Raw genomic sequence first — 19526 nt, 5'->3', positions numbered from 1 at the left:
GGAACCGTCGGGAAGGGGTCACATTCGAGGAATCATTAGCAGAGTTTGTTTTGAGTTGTTTTCTTGGGCGTCTTTGCGTTTGTAAATAAAAACAAGTTTCGAAGCCCGTCGGACCGGTTAGCGCGTTGCCGGCGTTTTAGTTCCGGTGTATTGGTACCGGCGCGCTGCGATCGTACGAAAGCTTGCATTGGATGCCGGGTTTGGATGCGGAAAGGATATTCAACGTGTGCAATGAGACACCTGCGTGGGAAAAGCTTTGATCAATGCCTACAGTAATGAGCAAAATAACACGTTCAAACGTTTTGTGATCGCATGCACCGGTGCATTCGGATCGATGATCAAGTGCGTCACCATCTCTCTCTATTTCTTTCGCTCTTCCGCATAACACTCCGCACACTTACACAACGAAGCAAGCCCGTGTGTTTACGCATCAGCGATACGCGATGCTGGCGATCGTGTGGTGCGTGTTCGTGCGGTGGAGGTCGCAACCCGCGAGATGGAGCTTTCTATAAAGCCTCGATGCTGAACCGGTTGGCGACTTAATTCGAGTCTCCCTGCCGAACCGATCGTGTCCGGCGTGCGCTACGGCGTGTTTGATTTTTTTTAACGCATTTCAGGTGTGTAACCGTGTGCGTGTGTGAGTGTGTGTGTGTGCTTGAGTGTCCGAGTGATCGCACTTAAACGATCTCTCTCTCTCTGCCCCTCCTCCCCCCGCGTGATCCCTCCCCCAACCACTTAAACCTTCTTTCCTCGTCTTTCATACTTGCTCAATTGAATCAAGCTCACAGCCGTGTACTTCCTATTGTGATGGCCATTACTCGGTTAACTCATTAGCGAGTGCTTTTCCGCGCGATCTCCCACGGGGATTCACCCAGTGCGGCCTGTTATTGTTCCGTTCGTAATAGTTCGTTAATTTTCCACAGTGGCTGGTGTGAGAGTGCACAGAATCGCAGTGAAATCGTCACTTCCGCGGAGCCGCTGCGGTTGATACCATTCGCAGGTGTTACTTCTTTGCGCTTGGATCGCAACCTGCGTCGCGAAACCATGCGATCGAACTCGCCGCCGCAAGGCAAGGGCCCACTGAGTGTCCTGCGCCTGTGGCCATCGTCTTCGCTGCTGCTGCTAGTGTGCCTGGTGCTTGGTGCAGTGTTCGTAACCGGTTCACACGGTGCTGGGTTAGTATGTGCCAACGGACGAAACATGTTTTTGGGCAACAGCGATAGAGGGAGGAAGCATATCGAAAGAAGAAAGAAAAAAGCACTCACAATTTGGAGGATGCAAAGAACGCAAAGTGATTAAAAGATCGTTAGCGCGAGAGGCCCCTAGATTTGTCGCGTCGCAAAAAGGCAGCAAATTGTGATCCTGCGCCATCACGACACCGTGTGGGGACCGTGTGGTGACGAAATCGCTGCAGAAAGCGGTCCAACCGCTTTTCAAACACACTCGCACGAGCGTGCGCGCGCGCGTGTACAGCGAGCTTGCGTGAAACCTTCCGTTTTTGGTCAGGAAGCATGAACAACTCGATCTCAGCGCTTCTCGGTGTCGACATTGGACGATGGACATTGCGTCGGTGTACCTTCTCCGGGGGATGGATTCCGTCCTCGGACCATTGTGCCTTGCGTGAAGTGTGTGGAGTAGTTGGACGCGTAGGACACTGGCTCAGCTCAATTTGCGCACCTCCGTTTGGTGACGCATGGAGCTGAGACGCCAACCTACGCTTTCGTACGGGACGACATGAGGTCATTACATATTCCAGTCATCGTTGAAGTGCGCTTGGGACGTTTTCTTTATTCATCATTGAAGCGAACGAGCTCACGAAGCAGATGTTTTGGGATTACACGGGTTGTTATCGGTGCGCGAACAAAACCCCCTTCGAGAAGGGTGATTATTCTGGGAACTCCACCAACGAATGGGAGGGTTCAAACGGAGCTAGATAGCCCCAGGCACTGGAGAGGTCTTGAGCGATGATCCGAAACAAATCGGCAACCTTGGCTGTTGCTCACCGGCGGGCAAAATAATACTCGGAAATACCCTCGCTCGTTTGAAGGTCAATCTTCCCAGTGGCATTGCAGCCGTTGCGCGATTGCATAATTCACTCAGGGGCTTTGCGTACGAGCAGATCCACCGACGAATCAGGCGCACCCTCACAGCCGAGGAACATTAGAGCAGATTGGGCTGCAAACGGCAGATGGGCATAAACACGCTTATAAAACAGGAGAGAAAAAAATAACAACAACGAAATAACAACAAAATATACTGCCTGCGGTGATAATGGAGCCCACCCATGAGGCAACCACCCGGTAACGATCACTGCAGATGCGTTGATGAGCACGGAACACGGAAGAAAAAGATTTGAAACAACATTTTGAGTCGTGATTCGCTGCTTTGAACGTTGAACACAAAACAACCTGAATCATCTGTTCTGATATGCTCTTTTTTTCTCACCAGAGGAGTTCTAAAGCAACAAGCGATATTGGATGTTTGTTATGAAATGGGTGTTTTTATCTTAATATCATTTCAATGCTCGGGCCGATTGTTTCGCGACTAAGCCATTCAAACGCTTGACGGGATGACGTCACTTTTCACCGACAATGATCCGTTTTAATTGTGTGTGCGGGAAAATGATGCATCGTGCAACACGAAACGATCGCTCCCAACCACACCTGGAAATGTACATATTTAGCTAAAGATTTATCGGTCCGGATATTCTCGGATCCTCGAGCGAATGATAACCCGTGGGAAAACGTGACTAACAAGAGAACGAGAATTAGTTCCGTATACTGATGGGGGTGTACGGTGAAATTTACCTTAGCGCTTTAATTTCCATCGATAGGGGAACAATATTCTATCGCGTGGTGAATTTGCGCATTTCACAGTGAACCCCCGGAAATGAGTTTTCATATCCTGCTGTGTAGGCGATGAATGGATTGCATGCGCGACGGTCGTTTCGATCTGCACGCATTGCAGGATGCATTGGGGCGCGATTGTAGGGAGATTAGCCACCGGAATTAATCGGGAAAAAGCAGTGGAAATCTTCGGCGGCGGCCATTGTGTGGTTGATGGTGCATTGTGTTGATAATTTTATTCCGTTCGCTATTTATTAGCCATTATTCGATCGTCGGAGCTAAACTCCTGCGCCCTAACTCGGAATACCACGTGGCGGTGACCAACCAGGATGTGGAAGAACCGATCCAGTTCAGTATCGCCATCATGGATGCCGACAGCGTGGTTGAGAAGCAAGAAATCACGCTCAACGCCGGCGAAACCCGGCTGGTACCGTTTGCGGTAAGTTCAGGGGGTTGTTTGTCGCGTTTTGTTCGAGCTGCGCTTGAGCTGTTTCGTTGCATTTCGTTCGCTTAGATTGGTGATATACCCGAGTCGACGTACAAGCTGGTAGCCGAAGGGTTATCGGGGCTAACCTTCAAGAACGAAACCAATTTAGAGTATCAGCAGAAGAGCTTCTCGGTGTTCGTGCAAACGGACAAATCTATCTACAAGCCGGGTGATACGGTGCGGTTCCGTGTGCTGGTGCTCGATCCCAACACCAAACCGCTGCTGAAGGTGGACAGCATCGCCGTGCACATCAACGACGGCAAGGGCAACCGCATCAAGCAGTGGAAGGATGGGAAGCTGGTCAAGGGTGTGTTCGAGTCGGAGCTAACTTTGTCAACCGCTCCCGTGCTCGGTGAGTGGGTCATCCACGTGGAAGCGTTAGGATCGGTAAGCATATCTTCTTCACACTCGTGGCCACGCGAGTTCATCAGTACGCCAACGATGCTCACCTTTCCCACGATTGTCAATCGAACAGAAACACCGAAAATCGTTCGAAGTGGATGAGTACGTGCTGCCGAAGTTTGAGGTTACGGTCGAATCGCCCGGCATAACGACGTTCAAGGATGGCAAGGTGAAGGCGATCATCCGTTCGAAATACACCTACGGTAAGCCGGTGAAGGGAGAAGCGACCGTGTCGGTGAGCCCGGAGTTCCGGTTCCACTACGTGCAGCCTTTCGCGAAGGATGTGATCACGCGCAAAGTAATCCCGATCGATGGCAAGGGTTCGGTGGAGTTTGACATTCGCGAGGAGTTGCGCCTGGAAGGCGACTACACGCGTAACGTCGTGATCGAGGCGGTCGTTGAGGAGGAACTGACCGGGCGGAAACAAAACTCATCGGCTAAGGTACCCATCTACGATCGGCGCTACAAGATGGAGCTGGTCAAGTCGGATGACAACTTCAAACCGGGTCTACCGTACACGGCTTGGTTGAAGGTGACGTATCAGGATGGTAGTCCGGTGCAGGATCAAAACAACCCTGTCGAAGTGAGACAAACGACCTACGAAAGCCCAGCGTTGACGAAGAACTACACGCTGGACCAGAACGGAATGGCCAAGCTGGTTATCGATACTGAGGTCAACGGTACGTACATCAACGTAAACGCTGTTTATCTCGGTCAGGAATTCTACCTTCAAGGCATCTCGAAGGCCGACTCCGAAGTAGACTCCTACATTCGCGCACGTGTTCTGACGGAAATGTGAGTAAGCGTGTAAGTTCCTCCACCAGAAACGTCTTTTGACGCATGTTTCCGATTGACTCTAGGCCCCAGGTTAACCAGGATGTGGTCGTGGAAGTTGCTGCTACTATTCCGATGAAGCACTTCACCTACCAGCTGCTCGGACGTGGTGATGTGCTGCTCAGTAACACGGTAGCCGTGCCAGAGAGCAAAATCCACACTTTCAAGTTCCTGGCGACATTCGCAATGGTACCACGAGCAAAGCTGGTCGTGTACTACATCGCTGCCAACGGGGATATGGTGAGCGACAGCAAGGAGATAACGTTCGATAGTGAGCTGCAAAATTTCGTAAGTACAAACGCGCCAAGTTCGAGAGCGACGATCGAACTGATCTTCATTCGTCTACCCACCGGTTGCTTCGAACAGATGAAGGTGAGCCTATCGAAGGACCAAACGAAACCCGGCCAGGATGTGGAAATCAGCATCAGCACCAATCCGGACTCGTACGTCGGACTGCTGGGCGTTGATCAGAGCGTTCTCCTGTTAAAGAGCGGCAATGACATCACGAAAGAGCAGGTATTCGGTGAGCTGCAAAAGTACGAAGAACAATCGTTCGGTTTCTATCGCAGGAAAAAACGCTACGCCTGGAGTCCGCACTTGGATCATCAAGATTTTAATGTATGTTTGTTTTTTTTTTCACCCCCCAAAGGTTTCCTCTTTTGGGCGAAACAATTAAATGATCGTCATTTTTTTTTTATCCTTTTCCAGACCGTAGGAGCTTTCTTGTTGTCCAACGCTAACGAACCACCACGTAAGTAACTGAATTTGCTATGAAAATGAGTTGCAATTTTGTTGTAGAGAGTCGTCGAACTATTGGGTATTTTTTTCGCGGCTCTAAATGATTGAACACCATGACGTGTTGATATACCATCAACTTCAACGTCAACGCCAATCGTCTTAAGCTCCGTGGCGTTTGCCGTCTACAGCGTTAATGATTTAGGTGGCACAATTTTCAGCTCAATTGATCGACGCGGAATCGCAAAAAATCTCCTCCTCAAAATAGCATACACCTTACAACGTGCTGATATGCAATGTTTCCCGTAGGATTTAGGCCAGTGCTGCTATACGGGGTTGTAAATCCCGCTTTTGGCATTATTACATCACCAAGACCTTTTTTGGCAACTTCAGAATCAGCAGGAGGTTTCGGAGGAGCCGGTAGTTTTGATGCGACTGTTACTGTTAGAAAAACCTTCCCAGAATCATGGATTTGGGAAACCGTGCAGCAGGACGGGTCAGTACCGACGTTAGCCTTCGTAGTAGCTGTACCCGTGTAGACATTGCAAACGTAACCCACGTCTTTGCTTGGTAGGCAAGCTTTTTTGTGTGGATCATTTGTGCCAGTTCTCGAGTCCTTTCATCTTTGGTGCACTATCTGCTATCACTATTCAGCTCTACAAACATTTAGCAAACGACGAAACGCGTGATAGCTCGGCATGTTATATATATATAACCCCTACACTTTCTCAGTCTAATGTGCTAGACACGAACGCGTGCCCTGTACAGTGTGTCAGATCAACTAATGCGAGGTAGCTTTTGATCGACTATTACCATAGGTTCTGCGGATTTTGATGGTATTGATACTCGCGTGGCTCTCGAGGACAGAGTTGGTATAGCATTGTTGAACGCTCCTAGTACGGCGAGCACCGCTACAAGCGGCGATCCACTCGTGGTTCGGAAAAGCTTTCCTGAATCATGGATATGGCACTCGATCGCAACGATGAGGTTCGTCATGGCAAATATGTGGTTTAGTTTTTACACAAACTAACATACAACCCAAGATCGGTCTTTTAAGTATCGGTATCGCTCTGGAAGGAACATGGTAAATTAGATTTACTTCCCATCTGTTTGTTTGTTGGTCGCAGTATTCATATTTTCGCCGGTACCATCTCCATCACGGATCGTACTCAGTGCCGTCCACACTTGAACACTCATCGTTGGCTGTAGGCCTCTCGGCTAGCAATTGATTTTATTACTATCTCACCTACGTAACCGGTACGTTCATGCGTTTACTCTACATAGTGTTGATTTTCCCAGAAATCGCTTTTCCGGAAGCCGTTGCGTTTGCCTCTCCCGCCCTGGGAGTCAGCTCTGGCTTACCCACGGCTGATGCTCCCACCGTAAGGAAAGATTTCCCGGAATCGTGGATTTGGTATAGCGCGGCCGAGGAAGGGTGCGTACTGTTCAAGCTGGTGGTTTTCTGTAACTTATGCTTTTGTTTTTCTCTATCTCTGGTGGAAGATGTAGTAAACCCTATGCGCTATAGTACATTCCGTGTAATCTGAATCATATGTAAAATACCAGGTCCGGGGGGTTCTCAAGTGCATAGCTTTGTGTTGTGTGATTTATTAGTTTTTTTTGTAGCTAGATTTTCCTATACATGGCAAGTGCGGCAAGCCAACAGTAACTTAGTGCACACAGTGTGTATCTCTATTGGGAAGCAATGCACCATTCGATCGGAATCTTTTTTAGGCGTGTCCTATTCAACATCCAAAATGTACATTATCTGATCTTCACACGGCGTCGCCAGGATGTCCACACTGGACGTTATAGCCACCGAGAGAGCAAATATTATACAATAGCGGAAAAGGCAATCAAGTTTAGTAACTCCCTAGCAGCAGCACGCTCACTTAACGGTCCTTCCATTCGCAGGGAAAGCGATATTTTACAAGCTTCGCCGTAAAGGGCAGGTAGCTCTTGAGGCAGCCATCATCGAACCGGTGCTGGATGATGTCGACTCGGCTATGGCTGGGAATGAGCCAGCGACGAGAAAATCTTTCCCAGAAACCTGGCTCTGGAGCACGTTTCCGGCATTCGGGTTTGTGAAGTTGTATTGTGTTTCTTTGTTTGTTCGTTTATTTTATTTTATTTTTATTTTTGCTGCACTCCGCCCATCGTCGATGCTATGACGTTTGAACTGTAGAAAGTAGCTTTTTTTTACTGCCTTAACGAAATCTCTTCATGGTATGTTAACTAACCACAAAACTGCATCTAGCTGAAGGTAGAAGGTTGACCGAGCGGGCGAATACAATCGTGAATGTGTCTTTTGGAATGCAAAGGACGGATATGCTTGCCCGGATTGCACTAAGCCCTTGGAAATGATGGCGGTTGCGCCAATTAACACGTTCTCTCTTGTTGTCTCCGGCCGCCCGGTCAGAGCGTTTCAGATACTATCACTTCCACAGGGCGGGAATGCCGGGCCCACCGATGATGCCAATGGCCGCTAGTGGAGTCTTTGCAATGCCTGCAATGATGGGATTCGGTGGATCCGCTGCTGGTGGTCCTGCACCGGTAGCGGTGGTCCGTAAAGAATTTCCCGAAACGTGGCTGTGGCAAACAATTGCCCCCCAAAGGTGGGATATGCCGTTACCGTCATAGGAACGATGTCTTGTAGTGTGTTCCTTACATGGTCTAGCAATATCATTGTATGCTACATGGTATCGGCTTAACGCAGGGCAACATTGATTGCTTACACTCGGTTTACTCTACTATCATCACTCTACCAATGCATTCCGATCATTGCACGAACAGAATTTTGCACTCCATTTAATGTGTAGCTTGCGAAAAGCTGGTTTAGCATAATGTTGTCGAAATGTTTCCGTTTTTGAGGGTATGTGGTATATTCCTAGTCGCTGTTGTTTTACCACACGTGTAATCATTTCAGGCATGCTTTATCACGACGAATATATTATCATGTCGGACAGAATATCTGGAGGTATAATGACTGGCGATGCGTTAAGTTTTAGATTGGACCAAGCCAAACCAAAGTCCTCTTCTAGTGCGGTGACCATTAGAAAAGACTTCGTCGAGACATGGCTGTGGTTGTCCAGTGCCAGGTTCGTTGAACGATGTTTATTCCATCGGCGCCATCCAGTTTCCAGATTGGAAATTTTACCCATCCGCGGTTCATGTAGTTCGTTAGGCAGATTGGATTGCATGACGATTAATCAGGTTTGATTTTATCTCATCCGTTGGTGTCACTAAATTAGTGAATGTTTATTGTCTATTCGTTACGTCACCTATATGAGCTCATATTATTTGATTATAGATCGTTTTACCCTTTACTAAAAATCTTAGGTCCCGCTGATTCATCGCTGAAAACTATATCAGCAATGCATTCTGCAAAATTTAGAAGGTTTTCCAAGACATATATGTTCACAGTGTTGATTTTGGTAGAGCGAAGTTCTTCGGCTATACAGTGGGACGTTATAGTCGTGTGTTTTCAATATTCTGATACGCTTGGATTGCTTGGAAAATGATTGACTATGGAAATTCCAAGAGCCATGGCGGTTGAATCATTTAACACGTTCTTTCTTCTTTCTTCTTTCTTCACGTTCCACCGTATTACAACATTAAAGGAGCATGGCCTACGGGTTTTTCTTCATCAAGGACATCGTTATCATCTGGTTCACTCGCTCCTGCCCCTGTTCCGGTTATGGTGTATGTCCGTAAAGAATTTCCTGAAACGTGGCTGTGGCATACAATCGCCTCGCAAAGGTTGGATATGCCGTTGCCTTCGTAGCAACGGAGTCTTATAGTGCGATCCTGACAAGGATTAGCAATATCATTGTACGCCACATTGAAGCGGCTTACGCAAAAGAACATTGATTTTTTACACGCAATTTTCATCACCCTACCAGTGCAGTCGGATCATTGCACGCGCACATTTCTGCACTCTATTAAATGTGTAACTTGCGCAAGTCTGGTTTGGGATACTGTTATCCTGAAAGGTGAGTGGTACATTCCAAGTCACCATTCATTACCACAATGCAATCATTTTAGGTATGTCTTATTAGTTCGATCAGCGTTAATGTTTCGATTGAACCGAAGCAAAACGACGTTACCACATTTAGCACGTTAACCATTAAAAAAGACTTCATCAAGACATGGCTGTGGTTGTCGTGTTCCAGGTTTATTGATCGAGGTTTTTTCCATCGGTGCCATACAGTTTCCAGAACGGATGTTTACTTATTCGCGGTTCATATGGTTCGTGGCGCAGATTGATTGCCGTTATTGTCGCTACATTAGTGAAAGTTTATTATATGTTCGTTACTTCACATACATGAGCTCATGTTATCTAGTTTTATGATCGTTTTGTTGTTCATAATCCTAGGTTCCACTGGTTAGTCCTGGAAATGGAAATAAAAGATTCTGCGAGACACATATTTCCATAGTGCTGGTTTTAGGAGAGTGTAGACTACGACTGTATAGTTAGACATTGTGCCATATGACGAGTTTTTGATATTCGGTTTGAAACGTTTGGGTTAATTGGAAAATTATTTACTATGGATATTCCAAGTGCCATGGCGGCTACACCATTCATCATGTTCTTTCTTCTTGCCTCCAACAACCCGGTTAGGGCATTTCAGATACTTTCAACGGCATTACACCAGGATGAGAACGAGGCCAACGGATTTCAAAGTATTTTTTACACAGGCAGCTTTACCAACTGGTTCAAATCCTGCCCCTGTTCCGGTTACGGTACAGGTCCGTAAAGAATTTCCCGAAACATGGCTGTGGGAAACGATCTCTCCGCAAAGGTGGGATATGCCGTTGTCTTCATAGTAACGGAGTCTTATAGTGCATTCCTGACAAGGATCAGTAATATACGATTACGATTAAACAGATCTGAATTTATTTCTTCCGTTAGTGTCGCTACATTAGTGAATTTTTATTGTCTGTTCGTTACTTCACCTGCATGAGCTCATATTATCTAGTTTTATGATCGTTTTGTTGTTAATAACAAATCCTTGGTTCCAATGGCTAGTCATGGAAATGGAATTAAAAGATTCTGCGAGACACATATTTCCACAGTGCTGGTTTTAGGAGAGCGTAGAATACGACTGTAAAGTGAGATATTGGGCAATATGACGAGTTTTTGATATTCGGTTTGAAACGTTTGGATTGATTTGAAAATGGTTGACTATGAAAATTCTCTGGTCTTATCTGGTGTCGTGACGGTTGCGCCATTTAACACGTTCTCTTTTTTTGCCTTCGGCCGGCCAGTCAGAGCGTTTCAGATACTCTCACTACGACAGGAAAGGTACGGGGATTGTAATTACTACTGGGAGTCTATCATTGAAAAAAGCATTCACAGTTCCTGCGCCGGTAGCGGCGGTTCGTAAAGAATTTCCTGAAACGTGGCTGTGTCAAACGATCGCCCCGTAAAGGTGGGGTTTGCCGTTGCCCTCATAGTAATGCAGTCTTATAGTACATTTTTGACGCTACATTGAAGCGGCTTACGCAAGAGAACATTGATTTTTTTTCACGCAAATATCATCACCCTACCAGTGCAGTCAGATTTTTGCACTCTATTAAAAGTATAGCTTGCGCAAGTCTGGTTTGGAATACCGTTATCAAAATGTACCTGTTCCTGAAAGGAGTGTGGAGGATTCATTACCACAAATTCAGTCATTTCAGGTATGTCTTATTACGGCGATAATGATGGTATCATTGCGTACAGAGTACTAAGCAGTACCGTAACCCGACCAGCGTTAATGTTTCCAAAGAATCGAGTAGAAACAAAGTCCTCTTCTAGTGCGGTGACCATTAGAAAAGACTTCGTCGAGACATGGCTGTGGTTGTCCAGTGCCAGGTTCGTTGAACGATGTTTATTCCATCGGCGCCATCCAGTTTCCAGATTGGAAATTTTACCCATCCGCGGTTCATGTAGTTCGTTAGGCAGATTGGATTGCATGACGATTAATCAGGTTTGATTTTATTTCATCCGTTGGTGTCACTAAATTAGTGAATGTTTATTGTCTATTCGTTACGTCACCTATATGAGCTCATATTATTTGATTATAGATCGTTTTACCCTTTACTAAAAATCTTAGGTCCCGCTGATTCATCGCTGAAAACTATATCAGCAATGCATTCTGCAAAATTTAGAAGGTTTTCCAAGACATATATGTTTACAGTGTTGATTTTGGTAGAGCGAAGTTCTTCGGCTGTATAGTGGAACGTTATAGTCGTGTGTTTTCAATATTCTGATACGCTTGGATTGCTTGGAAAATGATTGACTATGGAAATTCCAAGTGCCATGGCGGTTGCATCATTTAACACGTTCTTTCTTATTGACTCTGGCCGTCCGGTCAGAGCATTCCAGACATCTTCCACCGTATTACAACATGAAAGGAGCATGGCCTACGGGTTTCTTTCCATCAAGGACAACGTTAACATCTTTTTCATTCGCTCCTGCCCCTGTTCCGGTTATGGTGTATGTCCGTAAAGAATTTCCTGAAACGTGGCTGTGGCATACAATCGCCTCACAAAGGTTGGATATGCCGTTGCCTTCGTAGCAACGGAGTCTTATAGTGCGATCCTGACAAGGATTAGCAATATCATTGTACGCTACATTGAAGCGGCTTACGCAAATGAACATTGATTTTTTACACGCAATTATCATCACCCTACCAGTGCAGTCGGATCATTGCACGCGCACATTTCTGCACTCTATTAAATGTGTAACTTGCGCAAGTCTGGTTTGGGATACTGTTATCAAAATGTATATGTTTCTGAAAGGAGTGTGGTACATTCCAAGTCACCATTCATTACCACAATACAATCATTCCAGGATTGTCTTATTATGGCAAAGCTGATTATATCATGGCAGACAGAATAATGAGCGGCTACAAATTTTGAACAGCGTTAATGTTTCGAAAGTATCAAGTCGAAACAAAGTCCTCTTCTAGCACGTTAAGCTTTAGAATAGGCTTCGTCGAGACATGACTGTTTTTCCATGGGCGCCTTACAGTTTCTAGATTGGTTATTTACTCTTGCGCGATTCATATAGTTCGTTCCGCAGATTGGGTAGCATGACGATTGTTCAGGCTTTATTTATTTTATTTTTATTTCTTCCATTAGTATCAGTACATTAGTGGCTGTTCATTATATGTTCGTTACTTCACCTACTTGAGCTTATATAATCTATTTCAATGATCGTTTTATCCTTTAAAAAATGCTTGGTTCCGTTGGTTAGTTTTCGAAATAAAAATACAAGATTTTGCGAGACACATATTTCAACAGTGTTGCTTTCAGGAGAGCGTTGCTCATGGTTGTATAGTGAGACGTTGCGTCATATGACGAGTTTATGGCGTTCTGTTTGAAACGCTTGAATTGATTGGAAAACGATTTAGTATGGGAATTGATCGTAACATGGCGGTTGCTCCATTAAATTTGTTCTTTCTTCTTTCCTTTGGCTGCCCGGTCAGAGCATTTCAGACATTTTCCACCGCATTACAACAGAAAGGTAACAGGCCCAAGTGTCCTTACAAGTACATCAATCTCAAGGGTGGTAATATCCGTTGCTCCTGTACCGGTTACGGTGCATGTCCGTAAAGAATTTCCTGAAACGTGGCTGTGGCATACAATCGCCTCGCAAAGGTTGGATATGCCGTTGCCTTCGTAGCAACGGAGTCTTATAGTGCGATCCTGACAAGGATTAGCAATATCATTGTACGCTACATTGAAGCGGCTTACGCAAATGAACATTGATTTTTTACACGCAATTATCATCACCCTACCAGTGCAGTCGTATCATTGCACGCGCACATTTCTGCACTCTATTAAATGTGTAACTTGCGCAAGTCTGGTTTGGGATAGCGTTATCAAAATGTATATGTTTCTGAAAGGTGTGTGGTACATTCCAAGTCACCATTCATTACCACAAATTCAATAATTTCAGGTATGTCTTATTACGCCGATAATGATGACATCATTGAGTACACAGTACTAAGAAGTACCATAACTCGACCAGCGTTAATGTTTCCAAAGAATCGAGTCGAAACAAAGTCCTCTTCTAGTGCGGTAACCATTAGAAAAGACTTCGTCGAGACATGGCTTTGGTTGTCCAGTGCCAGGTTCGTTGATTGATGGTTTTTTTTCATGGGTGCCATCCAGTTTTCAGATTGGGTTGCATGACGATCGGTCGGGCTTGTTTTTATTTCTTTCGTTGTTTTCGCTACATTAGTGAAAGTTCATTATGTGTTCGTCACTTCACCTCCATGAGCTTATGTTATCTGGTGTAAACGTTACTATACTCCAATCGAATATGATAGAACAGCAACAAATTTGTTTTATTATTTTAGCATAGATAAACGTTTTACTATTTACAAAAATCCTAGATCCCGCTGGTTCATCGCCGATTGTTATATATGCCATGCATACTGAGGAAATTCCTCAGAAAGCAAATATACTATTTCACAAAGCTCCACGTAACCATCAGTTGGAAATAAAAATACAAGATTCTGCGAGACGCATATTTCCACAGTGTTGGTTTTGGGAGAGTGAAATCCATGGGTACGTACAGGTTGTAAAGTGGGACGTTGTGCGGTATGACGTGTTTTTTTGGGGTTCGGTTTGAAATATTTGGGTTGATTGGGATATGGTTGACTACGGGAATGCCTTTTGTCATGATGCACCGATCAGTACAAACAAACAAACAAACAAAGTATTTTTAAGCACATTTTCAAACTTGAATCGAGTTTGGGAATGGATCGTTTCTGGATCATTGCATAGTTTTTACTTAGCAGTAGCAAAACAAATCATTCACGTACATTTGCTTATAATTTCCGTTCGAAGAGTTTATACACCTACTTTTGATGAATGCCTTTGAGACCACACAGCCGGAGCAAATTATTGCCATGGACGTTCCAGAAATGAAGATAAGCCCCTATTCAGCCACATCAACAAGCTTTCCGGCAGCCCTAGTTCGCAAAGAGTTTCCTGAAACGTGGCTATGGCACACGATTGCTCCCATAAGGTCGGACATATTTATTGCTATTGAATTGTGCTGTCTTTTCATTCTGTAAAATGTTCGGGATGCTCGTAATGTTTTGTCTCAATTCTGATTTTAAACTGTATAACGGCGGTATTACAGAAACGGAGGTTCTTTATATTGGCCAGCATCATCGCGTTTAAATTGTTACCGTTTGAAATAATTGAATGTCTGTGACGATTTCTGGGCTCAATGTTAATATTTTACACTCATATTTGGTGAGTTCGACTATTTTGATGTAGAAAATTAAAATGATGCTCTGGGTAACTTGCTGCGAACATAAACATCGGAATGTATAGTGCAATGTAAATCCCTGGTAGGAACAACAAGCTTCAATCCATTTAGAATCGTTCTTTCCCGTGTTTAAGCAGGAAAAAACTGGATGATTTCGTTGAAGTTAATATTTCATTAAAGGACATATGTATTGCTTTGATTGTGTGGATCAAGAAGATGATTCTAGTGAGCTCTCCATACAAGTTGCAGAATCAGCTACTCATAGGGCTCGTAGACCGCCAAAGGCTCGCTCTGGAAAAGTCAGCTTCTGGGCGATTCCAGTGCATACGATTCGTAAAGAGTTTCCCGAAACGTGGCTGTGGCAGAAGATCAATGCCGGAAGGTTGGCTATATGAAATTAATTATCGAAGAGAGCAGAGGAATGAATGAACGCTCGTCAGTATTATTCAAGCTCAATACTTTGCTGCTTGTTTTTCATGCCGTCCTTTCTTTCAAATTTCGCATGGCAAATTGACTTCCAAGCAAGTTCTTTATTGTTCCGTCAAAAAATATGAAGGGAAACATAAGAATATGACATAAATTTCATTAATATTTCATTGGCATGATGAAAATTTTGGAGCTTTTTTTATATTCGTGTTTTGGTATCATTTAATCGGGTATTCTAAGCAATTCAGTATGCTAATGCATGATAAGCATGATAATCATATTGCACTTGATAAAACAAAATCGAGGTGGTTTGAGCAGAGAAGTGACTTTGAACATCGAACGACTGTTTTCAAAAAGATAGCACAGTTTCCGGTTGATAGCACGTCATTCGTCGGTGCACCTACATCGGTTTTTTAAATTTTCCCTCACTTTTTCATATCCGCAAATGACATAAAATGTCCTGAAAAAAAATGAACTGGGGAATACCATCGTTTCACGGGCGCACCAGTGCTGTAGGCGACTGCCGGTTTTCCATCATGCCCTGGACGTGTTTTGCACCATCGTTTTTCTCACGCTAGCGGTACCATTTTCATTTCGATTGACATACACTTTTCCAGCGAATAACACATTACCGGAGGCGCCGATTTATAAGTTCCACCGTGCCCCGAACGGTACCGTGCTGTACACGACGATCGAAAAGCAGCGATCGGTAACGCAACATGTGCTGAAAACCAATACGCGGCCACCGTTGGCCGGTCCTTTCGCGTTCAGTCGCATACCGCGGCCGCACCGCGACATTCCGCGCATATTCCTGTCGCAGGAAATCCAAAACACTTGGCTTTTTGAGAATACCTACTCCGGGTAAATATTTCCACCAGCGTGTACCTGTGTACCGTGTAACCATCGTCTAAAAAAAAAACCAAAACCCAATTGTCAACTAGCCGACAGTGCGGGCGCCACGCTTGTGCTGCTATTAACAAGCTCTGGTTACGATTAACAATCCGCATAAAGAAAAAAAGAACAGAAAAGAGATTTTAAAACCAACCCACCTCTCTGTGTTTGGCCGCTTTAGTGCTGTGTGAAGGTTTTTGACACTGGACGAGGCGTTTGATCGATTGGAAACGCGCGCCAAAAACATCACGACACGAGACGTAGACACGAGTGTCAAAGAGTTGAGTGTGCGGCACACAATTAAGGGCTAGCTATAACTCACCGTTTGTCGTTGCTGAGAAGAACCGCACAACATCGCAAGCTTTCCATAATCGCAATCGGAGCAGGCCGCCCTTGGCACTTTTGGTGTGAGATAACTACCGCGGGACGCATCTGACATTTTACGGGATAACCATGTGTGTGTGTGTGTGTGTGTGTGTGTGTGTGTGTTTACTAACCTCGGTTTTCGCCCAGGACTTTCGGTGCATGGTTTGTTTCCTTTTTCTTCCTTTCCGGTAATGCTTTCTAGTTGTGTAGTAAACGCCCTTTCGGCACGGAAATGTTGTGCTTGCAGTGTTAATGCTTTTCTGTAACAACTCGCTCTCGATTATCTCCCCTCGAACGATCAACACTAACGTTGACTTTTCGCATACGCACGCACAGCTTTAGCGGTGAAAAGACGCTCCAGAAGAAGGTGCCCGACACGATCACGTCGTGGATCATCACCGGGTTCTCGGTGAATCCGGTGTACGGGTTGGGTCTGACGCAGCAACCGCGCAAGCTGAAGGTATTCCTGCCCTTCTTCGTGTCGACGAACCTGCCCTACTCGGTGAAGCGTGGCGAAGTCGTCGCCATACCGATCGTCGTGTTCAACTACATGGATGATGACCAGACGGCTGAAGTGGTACTGCACAATGACGAACAGGAGTTTGAGTTTGCTGACGTTGAGAACGAAGTCGTCGAATCATCCAGTAAGTAATCGGTGCTATGCTGTTTTGTGAAGATGCCTGCAAATTATCTTAATGTTCTCTCCGTTCAGAGCTGGAATTGTTCCGACAGAAGCGGCTGGACATCCCGTCGAACACGGGCAAAACCGTGTCGTTTATGGTGAAACCGAAGAAGCTGGGTCATATCACGATCAAGGTAACGGCCAAGACAAAGGTTGCCGGTGACGGTGTCGAGCGGCAGCTGCTGGTCGAACCGGAAGGTCTGCCTCAGTTCATCAACAAGGCGGTGTTCATCGATTTGCGTGCCGTACCTGAGGTGAACCGTAGCTTCGAGGTAGAGATCCCAAAGAACGCTGTACCGGATTCGACCCGCATCGAGGTTGCCGTCATTGGGGACGTGATGGGCTCGACCATCCAGAATCTTGACTCGCTTATCCGCATGCCGTACGGGTGTGGTGAACAGAATATGCTCAATTTCGTGCCGAACATCGTCGTGCTGGACTACCTGAAGGCGACCAACAAGCTGACGACGAACATCGAAGCCAAGGCGAAGAAGTTCATGGAAGCTGGCTACCAGCGGGAGCTGAGCTACAAGCACTTGGATGGGTCGTTCAGCGCGTTCGGTGAGAACGACAAGAGCGGTAGCACCTGGCTGACCGCGTTCGTGGCTCGATCATTCAAACAGGCCGCAAATCACATCACCATCGACGAGGCGGTGATCGACCGATCGCTCGAGTGGTTGAGTGATCATCAGGCACCGAACGGTAGCTTCCCGGAGGTGGGCGTTGTCTCGCACAAGGACATGCAGGGTGGTTCCGGATCGGGTGTCGCACTTACCGCCTACACGCTGATCGCGTTCCTCGAGAACATCAATCTGGTGGATAAGTACAAGAACACGATCAATAAGGCGATCGATTACGTTTACCGCAACACCGAGACGCTTGACGACACCTACGCGCTGGCACTGGCTGCGTACGCGCTGCAACTTGCCGATCACTCATCGAAGGGCTTCATTCTGAGCAAACTGGACACAAAGGCGACCACGGACAGCGACTCCAAGTGGTGGCACAAACCGATCCCGGAAGCGGACACCAAGAACCCATGGCACAGCCGGCCCAACTCGGTGAACGTCGAGATGAGCTCGTACGGTATGTTGGCCTTCCTGGAGGCCGGTCTCGACACGGACGCACTGCCGATCATGAAGTGGTTGATCGGTCAACGCAACGACAAGGGTGGTTTCCAATCGACGCAGGACACGGTCGTGGGATTGCAAGCGCTGGCGAAGCTAGCGGCCATGATAACGTCTCCCAACAACGACGTCACCATCACGGTCAAGATCAACGAGAACCAGGAGAAGCGTATGGCAGTGAACAACGAGAACGGTATGATTCTGCAGAAGTACGAGATGCCATCAGCGGCACGGAACATTGAAATTCAGGCCGCCGGGTCCGGGTTTGCCGTGGTTCAGCTGTCGTACAAGTACAACATGAACGTGACCGGGGAGTGGCCAAGATTCGTGCTTGATCCGCAGGTGAACGCCAACTCCAACCCCGACCATCTGCATCTGTCCGTGTGTACCAGCTTCGTACCGTCCGCTGGTCAGAACGTTTCCAACATGGCCGTCATGGAGGTTGGTTTCCCGAGTGGGTTCACCGCCGACTCGGACACGCTGCCATCGCTGGAAAACATGCCATTCATTAAGGTAAGGTAGCGCTGCTGTTGTTTCACAAGCAGACCGAAGTAGAGTGCTAATTATTCCGCGTTTTTCGTTACGCTTTTTGCATCTTTTATCCTTCGTGTATGTACAGAAAGTGGAAACCAAAGACGGCGACACGACGGTAGTGCTGTACTTCGACAGCCTTGACCAGCGGGAACTCTGCCCGACGATCTCCGCCTTCCGGACGCACAAGGTGGCCAAGCAGAAGCCCGCCCCTGTTGTGATCTACGATTACTATGACAACTGTAAGAACTGTTAACATGTTTTCCCAACAGCCTACGACGCCGTTCCGTGCTAATGTGTGGTTTTGTTTTCTTCCCCTTAAACCAGCTCGCATTGCGCGTCAGTTTTACGAAGGTCCAAAGGCTTCACTGTGTGACATCTGCGAAAACGAGGACTGTAGCGAGGCGTGCAGCATCCGCTCGCAGAAGCAACGCTCATCGGACAACCCTAGTCAGCCAGCGGATCAACAAAAAGCAGTAAATGCCGCTCGAATGCCCCTCGCAAACGTGTTCTCATGCCTACTGGCGGTGCTGACTGTCGCTCTGGTTCACTAGCGGGGCGAGATAAGGACAGTTTTCGGTTAGTGATTGGGGTTGTTACCAACGGTGAAGCGAACGGCACATCTTTATTAGCGATCACACACGCGTTATGTTGATCCAACGCACCCTATCGAGTGGAATTAAATCGCACGCTACAGATGCTTGCGTGTTTAAAATCTGTGTAACATGTTCATGATACTGAAAATAAAACATTACGAAGCGTAATACCACACATTACTTCGACAATATGGTGTTTGGATTGTATGCCATTTATTTCATAAGCATATATACTAAAACTACAAGATGCTGCAAAATTAGAGATAAATGCTTGAAGATTTGCTCTCCATATTCGGATGCAATTTATGCGCCCCCCAAAACGGCTATGA

General features: G+C 46.2%; 1 protein-coding gene across 1 annotated transcript; it reads left to right on the top strand.

Annotated features, from left to right (window-relative positions):
* Positions 1–1044: 1044 nt before the first annotated feature.
* LOC128724120 (thioester-containing protein 1 allele R1-like) lies at positions 1045–19371 on the top strand. The gene is made up of 12 exons (XM_053817885.1): positions 1045–1175; positions 3105–3285; positions 3361–3720; positions 3809–4530; positions 4596–4857; positions 4936–5187; positions 5278–5320; positions 15622–15865; positions 16598–16905; positions 16974–18583; positions 18690–18843; positions 18929–19371. Exons 1-12 carry the CDS (start codon positions 1045–1047, stop codon positions 19153–19155), a joined length of 4494 nt encoding a protein of 1497 aa, XP_053673860.1. The 3' UTR covers positions 19156–19371.
* Positions 19372–19526: the final 155 nt, after the last annotated feature.

The sequence above is a fragment of the Anopheles nili genome, chromosome 3 (assembly GCF_943737925.1).
Source record: "Anopheles nili chromosome 3, idAnoNiliSN_F5_01, whole genome shotgun sequence".
In the NCBI taxonomy this organism is placed as follows: Eukaryota; Metazoa; Arthropoda; class Insecta; order Diptera; family Culicidae; genus Anopheles; species Anopheles nili.
The sequence above is the reverse complement of the archived record's forward strand: the minus strand, read 5'-3'. Positions and strand labels throughout refer to the sequence as shown.